The following is a 7,850-nucleotide window of genomic DNA, read 5'->3' on the forward strand; positions in this document are numbered from 1 at the left end:
GTAACTTTCAGAGAAAAACTTTACCAAGGTATTTTCATAATGAAGTCTGTATCTAGATATAACGTTGTTGTTTCTGAAATTGTTCAAGGTAGTGGAATGAAAGTAGAAGACAGAGAAAAAACATACACACACACATACACGGGATTATAACTCTTTCTGGAGTGACATTGTATTAAATATTTATATCATACGAACGAACAGGAGGAGATGGGGAAAAAGAGCATAAAAACCAGTAGCAAATAGAACGGTTCATAAAATTTCAAAGCTTTTTAATTTTTGTGTCGCAGCGGAGAGAATTTTCTGAAAGATGTCAACGTTCGGCTCGAAAATCGCAAGTTTGAATTTCGTTAATGTATCTTACGATTTTATTGAAAAGAAAAGAAAAAAAAAATGTCAATCAACGTATCGAACAATGATTTTGCCACAACGAGCGTGTCCCGAACGAATCAAAGCATATTAAGATAACCGAGTATGGTTTCGGTCCTGTTAACAAGTTCGCTCGCAAACCTCGTTGCGGAATAATCCGTGGTAACGTCGCGCATCAGTGAATCACAGTCCAAGTGTCTGTCGTCGCACAGCCTGTGATGATGCTTGAGAACATCGCGGGGTGAAAAATGATGGGCGCGCCTCGTGGCGGGTCGGAGAGTGTCGAGGGCGTAGTGATTGTGGACGGTAAGTGCGCGCCGCGTCGAAACGAAGCTTTTGACGGCGTCGCCCTCTGGTGAGACGGCGCCTGCGCGTCGCGTGTCTAGGTAGGGGGCGCCACTGCGCGGCGAGGCCGGCTGAAGCTCCGTGAAGAAGTAAGCGTTGCGGACGGCGTACGAAGCGAAGTCGCGGAAGGCGGCGCCGAGCCGCTTCTCTTCGTCCTCGATCAGCCGAGCCCAGCTATCGACGTGGGCGGGAACAATGGCCTCGTCCAGGTCGAGAGGAACGACGAAATCGGCCTCCTGGAGACTGTCGTAGAAGCAGTGGTTGTAGGGGACCAGTTCCAACCGCCGTTTGAGCCACACGTCACCTTCCAGAAGTCTTCGTCGGTGCTCCACCTCGTTCGGCAGGCTTCCAGGCAGTGTAAGGTTCACCCACCGGACGACGTTCGATCGTTCGAAGACACGCAGAGCCCGCAAAACATTCTCGTGGACGTGAAAGACGTAGAAGTAGATCCTTTCCGCGCCCAGGATTCGGTTAAGCTCGACAAACGATACCAGCTTCGCCGAAACGTCCTCCTCGAAGTCCAGTCCCTTCACGCATACCGTGAATCGTCGACCCCGGTCCTTCTCCCGCTCTTCCCTCAAACGCACCCCAACGCTCTGACTAACTTCCCCGGCGCACGCCGATCCCACCACTGTCACTCGAATCGGACGCGGAGACGAATTACGGGGCAGTGGACACGTGATCAGCACGCCCGTGTACGTCTCCGATACACCGCCCCACTGGTCCAGCCAGATATCAGAGACCAGGGCCTCCATTGACACCGTACGCAACTGGCCATCCTCATCTAGCCTGAAAGAAAAAGAAATTCGATAGGGACTTGTGATGGACAGACGTAAGGGTGGTTCGTTTGTTAACTTCTTTTCTAAGCTGTGACTCGAAAAATTGCTGTGAAATAAAATGAATCACCCGAATAGATGATTGTATTCTTAAGAGGGATGCTCACCTTTTTCATTTTGATTCACAAGTTAATTAGAATACCTTCTGTCGATAAGAAAAGGTTCGCAAATAACCAACTATTATGGTACAACTGAAAGATACTTATAGTTTAATTGTTGAACTTGGCTCTGAAATTAATCGAAATACTTTTCACACGATACATTGGAACCGTTTACATGATTTTGGTTAAATTTGGTAAGCTGTAAGAGAGACTCCAGTGTCAACTTTTGAAGAGTATAATTTGGTGTCACTTCAACACTGTATACTGTCAGTCCAACACTGTTTGGTGTGAAATTTCGGAATTCACTACGAAAGATAGGTATCCTATATCAATGGTCCACACCGGCCAGTTTTGGTCAGTTTTGACACCAACATTGTTTACCATGTACACATTCTATTCTAATTTCGCAAGAACTGGAATGACCGATGTCCGAACCAGATACTTTGACAATGATTCGTGAATCAAAGGTGTGTTAAAGAAAAATACCTACTGTAATAACATTAGAATTTTCAATTTCAAAGATAACCAAGGGTTTCTTGAAGTACCTTTTTTTATGTTCTCCATTAGGGACTATATCATGATAACTCGAATCATGCAGACTCATCAAGAATTCTTTCACCTACGGAAGGTGTAGAAACGTAAACAACTATACAGGCCATTTATCAAGTTCCAAGACTTGTACTAAAAATAATACCACGTACATTTCTCCTGCTCCTAATCGTTACTCATTCACCAACCTTCATGTACCAATACCAGTATGCCAAATGAACCCCAACAAAGCGTGACCACCCTTCAAGAATCGCCGGAGCGGTCGAACTACAGAAAATTTAACAAGTTCTTAAACTCACACACTGTACCCATAGCGAGGCGCACAAATCTACTCACCAAACCGTGCAGTAGATCAAGTTCTCCAGGGGCCTGCTCCTGACAGCAATGACCCTGAGGTTAGGGTAGGCAGTGACTCGCTGGTCGAGGTGAGCACTGAATAGGAAGAGCTGACCATCGAGAGTCTCGAGCCAATTGGGCGACGCCGATGGCGATGGAAGGCCCCGGAGCGAGAGGCTGGGGCCGGTGGGACAGTCGGTTGAGGGTCGGTAGTCGAGGGCCAGTCTGCGGGCCCAGGAATAGGCGACGACGCTTTGGGTGCCCGGAGGCTCTCCGCCTGGAATAAGGTCAGTGGTCAGTGAGGCTGGTGCGTGTACACACTCCAAGGTGAGCTGGGCGTCAAGACGAGGCCAGCTGTCCTGGGACCAGTAGGTCCAAATGCTGATAGCCTCCCAGCGCAATCGATGATAGACTCGAGTCCTGGCGAGGAGGTGGAGTCCCTAATGATATGCCAATACGCTGTGTGATGGGGCTTTGAGAACGAGTTCTCTCTCAAGATTAATTGCAGACCTGCGGCCGACCGACGCGCCTAGCTTCACTCCAGTTTCACTTTTTACATATGCAGCTTCCGGCCGTCCGAGTCAATCATTTCATCCTCTCTTTTCCGCGAGCCGGCTCTTAATCGGGAACACTAATTGCCTCTACGGACTTATTCGCTACTAGCTGATAATCATCATTATCATTGAAGTTTCTCCCTCTCGACGTTGGCTATTGTCGAATCGACGGAAAGTGCGGGTTTAAAGTGCCACTAGATCGAGTGACGGTTCCCATAGATTTTCACTGGGTTCCGAATACTTCAACGACTGATGATTACCAACCCAACCAATCTCTCTCAACCCAAAATATCGAGAATATAAGGTAAGTGTACCGGTTATTAACCCTGCCCCAATTATTGAACTTTTCCGGTTGTATCTGTTTGATCCTCAGTTCTAAAATGACCGAAAAATAAATTTGTAGTGTCTAACCCTCTAGCAACTGGATTTCGTCGTAGAGAAATTCACAATTTGTGCTGTAGATTTATAACGTTGAAAAATGGAAGGGTCAATAATTCGGTCTAAACGTGGTATGACTGGTACACTTACCTTGGTGAACACTATTTCGCCTTGCTAATTTGAACACTTTCGTATCATGAAACGGGTAGTTTGTTTTCGAGCAAAAGATAGTGAGTGTCGAACCGCCAGTCAACCGATTGCGGGCACCCAGATTACTCGAGTAAAACGAGCCGAACAATGGAACTCACAGAGTGAATGACGCGGGATTTTAACCCAGTACAGATCTCGCATTTTCATTAGATGGTCGATTATGCTTGCCTCGACTTCAGGAAATTTTCCCAGGGAAATATTGAGAAGCAAAGGACTGAAACACCGAGATCAAGGAGAGGGTTTAAACGAGTTCGAATTTTATTCCGTACATCTGCTTCAGCAAATGATATGGATACAATGAAATGAGAGGTCCGCTTGAAAGTGTTCCAGTTCTTTGACCGTTCATTATCGATTCCCAACGGTTTTCATGGTGCCGTAATAATGAAGTTGAGACTTGGTAGTCCGATAGCAAACTTATGTATCAAGAATGCTAATAAGCACTAGGTCATCCACGATCGGATGATAATTTATTGCGAACACAACGCTCAGCTACTCTTCGACTAGCGATTGCGGTTAGATGAGTGTTCAGGCTTACGCGGGGTGAATTTTTAATGCATAATGCACGCCTTCGGCCGCAACTCGATTCTCCCAGACAACGAGGATCTAGTTTCTACTTTCCCAGACGAAATTACGACCCCGGACTGTATCGCGTATTATACATACTGACGTTCAGGAGTGTCGAGGAGTAATTTCTCAAAACGAGTAACGGCTCTCTCGAACGATATCAATCTCCTCTCGTCTGACGCGAATATTATACTCGACGTTCATTCAACAACTACTCGACATTAAAATTTTTTGACGCGCGCGCCAATTTGTCTTGAGAGACCGCGGTTTTGCACCGCAGTTCTTTCACTCCGCCTTTGAGTTAATGTGTGTAATACAGTCTTTTCACGACACGCATAACTCTCTTTCTATCTCTTTCTCTCTTTCTCTCTCTCCACACCCTGCAAAACCCGAGGTGGAAATTCTTTCCGACAACCATCTGCACAACTCGTGAGTACTGGTGACGACGAAGAGACGCAATTAACGTCAAAATGACCAAGCTGAATGATACGTTCACGTATACGGCGCGAGATTGATCTCGCGGCAGTTTATAACAAGACCGGAACACCTGGAATGTCGAGTATTGCTCTCGACCAAAGTAGCTGGTTTCATCATCTGGGAAAAGGAAATACGAATCCAGAGGGAAATAACGGAAAACGGAACCATGGAGACTACCCAAGGAGACCGAACTCCATGTAAACAAATAGCTGTCTGGAATAAAATGCACCGAAGACAGTGGATTGAGTATCAAGTGGCAGTGATAATTTTCTACGAATCACATTGCAAGGTCATAGATTAGTCGATCTTGGACATCCCTGCAACCAATGACACTTCGTTGCAAAGGGAACACTAGCGATGGTAATGGTACTAAAAATGAACCCAATGTGTACGATTGCTGTGACAAGTTTCGTCAATACACCCATTTGAGTTCGGTATCCTTGCGTAGTCTTCGTGAACGGAACCTTGAATCGCAGACAAAAGACTCCAAACAACGAATTCCGGGCCACTAAATCGATTCGCTTCCTCCATCCTGCTCAAACCCAAATTGCTTTAACTCGTGCAATTATAATGCAATGATATACTGTTCGAAAGGACAGTAATTCAATGCTAAGCTGAACACTGCAGTACCAAAAGACACGAAGAATAGAAAAATCGTTCAAGTCCCGATGTCCTACTTCCGGATAATTGATTCGAGGGAATTTAACCTCGGGGTTGGACAAGGCGGCGCTGTTATTTCAGCGTGGCTCGATAATGTGCGTTGGAGTGTTGATCGAGCCCGTGTATTAGGTAAGTGTCGACTCTCGGCCCAATTAAAACAATATGGATAAATCTGCTTACCGAGGGTGGATGGCGGGTCGGGTAAGGGTTCTTGGAGCTGGGGCGGCAGGTCGACGAAGGCGAGGGCGTAGATAGCGGTGACTAGAACCGCGGCGAGGCCGAATCTGCATAATCTCCTTGTACCGGGGACCGGCATTATATTGTCTCTCGGACAATCTCTTCGTTTGCTATTCACGGACAAACAGCTCGCTCGTCCCTCTTGGTCCCGCCCAAAGGGAGACTCGCTTGGTCATCCGTTCGCCGTCAAAGTTCCTGCGAATGAAATGCAACAAGGAAATTGTTAGCGATTGGTCAAAGTCCGAAGCTGCGAAGGGAATTTCCGGTTCGAATTACGGTCCGGATTCACTAACGGGAATGAGAGCTCATCTGGCTAACCGGTGACGTGATTGTGTCTTTTAACGTTAATGTACAAACGACGGACGAGCTCTCGGGCTGATGTTGAAGACGTAATCTCGCGACATCCCACACGGATCACGCCAACTGTACCAAATGCCCACGCGGTTTTCAACCTCTCTCGTTCTGTTTCTCTTTCTCTCTTACCGTGGGCATCGCCTCACCCACGCTAATCCAAAGTTTACGCAATCCTCGATCCTCTCGGTCCATAAATGGACCATGGATCTCAGCCCACGACAGTTCGATGTAACGTATTTCAAGCTCGTTATGCGACGATACCAAAACGCGATACCCCATTTTTCGACATTTCCCGCCGCTGTAAGTGAATCGCAATCGAAGACTCCAATGGAACAGAGAATTTTGGCTCGAGAAGTCTTTTCACTGGTTTATGCAATATTCAAAAGTATCTCATGGTCACGTTCAAATAATCATGTATTATTCAATATACAGGATGAGGAAGCAGGAAAAGTTCGGAAGAAACGTAAAATTCCCCGCTCTTTTCAATTCTGACTCAAAAAATGGGGGATAACATGTTGAAGGTCAAAGTTGATCTCAAAACGATCTTGAAGATGAGGTTCAAAGTCAAATCAATGGTTACCATTGAATCCCTTGTCAAAAATTACTTGGGATTTAACATTGATAATTTTTTATTTAATTTTTTTCTTCCACCAAACCCTGCGATGTTTCCTAGAAGTTTCCATACTTTTTTCTCACCCTGTGTGAGGTTTCGTTATTTTAAAACAAAACAGATCGAAACCCTGACGGATTCAGATAAAAACTGTACTTCTAGTGGTAGACTAAAAATTCCACAATTCTAATCATTTGAATAAAAGCAGCTTTAAATGCAGCTTTCATCAAACTCCCAATCCAGGCTTCCAAGACTAACCTACGATGCGGGCAGGCGTTCGAGTGAAACGTTTCGTACGTAGCATCTGGTGACACAAGGTTGCGTTTCGATAGTCCGGACATTTCGCGACCGGATATGCAGTACGGATTTTCCTCTAAATTTTCGTTGAACACTTGCGGAATCCGCGCCGCTGCATCGGCACATGACGCCGACGTTACGTCGACGATAAACGGAAGTTCTCAACGAAGATAAACTGCCTTTCCTCGGAGTTTGACACCCGGTTGTTTACATGGCTCGTCACTTCGCACGTGGACCTTCGGCACAGTGACGAGGTAGCCGCAGTCCGGCTTGCGCGAGAGTCGAAGGCAGACTGCCGTCAAGGCCGAGGTTTCGCGTTCCCTACCCTCTGCCTCCGGAGGATCTACCTCTACTCACCTTTTACCTCTCTCTACGTGTGGCTGGCTCTTTCACAGAGAGAACCTTTCATTGCCGACTCTACGTTCGGCTAGATAGGAAGGAACAGTGCAGTCGGCGTGCATCACCTGCTCGCAAAAACATCCACGTTTCTCTTTCTCCGGTTTTATTTTCTTCTCTTATTCGTTACTTTTTATCAAGGTTTTTCTCCGTCAGAGACCAACTCACGCTTCAAGCTGCAATTTCACGCCGAGGTTCGTTCATCCGTCGAACGCGGTTTTTCTCCATCCGCGTACGATGATCATCGATTTCGCAATTTGTTACGCACTATTGTGTTTCGTCACGTTCTTAAACTGATTTTGAATCGATTTTTCAAACCGTTTGGATCTCTGTAGTGTCGGACTCACTTGGTTTCAAGTTTGTAAAATAAATAAATAGCATCTGTTGGAAAGTTTTTTTAATTTTTTTTCCACCATTATTAAGCAGAGCCAACAGATTACAAAACATTCCGTAATGATGAAAAAATTTTCTGTTAAAATTGACAAGATGTGACAGTTTTCAAAATTTTATTTTACCATTTTGATATCTGAAGTATACGTCAATCGAAAATTGGAAAATGATATTCTGGTCGAAAATGAAT

The 7,850-nt window shown here is 45.7% G+C and overlaps 1 protein-coding gene across 1 annotated transcript; it reads right to left on the reverse strand.

The window, feature by feature from the left end:
• Positions 1 to 252: 252 nt before the first annotated feature.
• On the reverse strand, positions 253 to 7,158 carry LOC124223182 (uncharacterized). The gene is made up of 4 exons (XM_046634934.2): positions 6,836 to 7,158; positions 5,557 to 5,808; positions 2,534 to 2,810; positions 253 to 1,500 (listed from the first exon to the last, which is right to left on the reverse strand). Exons 2-4 carry the CDS (start codon positions 5,690 to 5,692, stop codon positions 447 to 449), a joined length of 1,467 nt encoding a protein of 488 aa, XP_046490890.1. The 5' UTR covers positions 5,693 to 5,808; positions 6,836 to 7,158; the 3' UTR covers positions 253 to 446.
• Between the last annotated feature and the right edge of the window lie 692 nt (positions 7,159 to 7,850).

Source organism: Neodiprion pinetum, chromosome 7 (genome assembly GCF_021155775.2).
Source record: "Neodiprion pinetum isolate iyNeoPine1 chromosome 7, iyNeoPine1.2, whole genome shotgun sequence".
In the NCBI taxonomy this organism is placed as follows: domain Eukaryota; kingdom Metazoa; phylum Arthropoda; class Insecta; order Hymenoptera; family Diprionidae; genus Neodiprion; species Neodiprion pinetum.

Bases quoted from the DNA above. Each gene is read 5' to 3' on its own strand.
- LOC124223182 (XM_046634934.2), bottom strand. From the start codon at position 5,692: ATGCCGGTCCCCGGTACAAGGAGATTATGCAGATTCGGCCTCGCCGCG. The intron at 2,811-5,556 runs GTAAGCAGATTT...ACCTTATTCCAG, and splicing joins CGACCCGCCATCCACCCTCG to GCGGAGAGCCTCCGGGCACC. The intron at 1,501-2,533 runs GTGAGTAGATTT...TTTTTCTTTCAG, and splicing joins TTGATCTACTGCACGGTTTG to GCTAGATGAGGATGGCCAGT.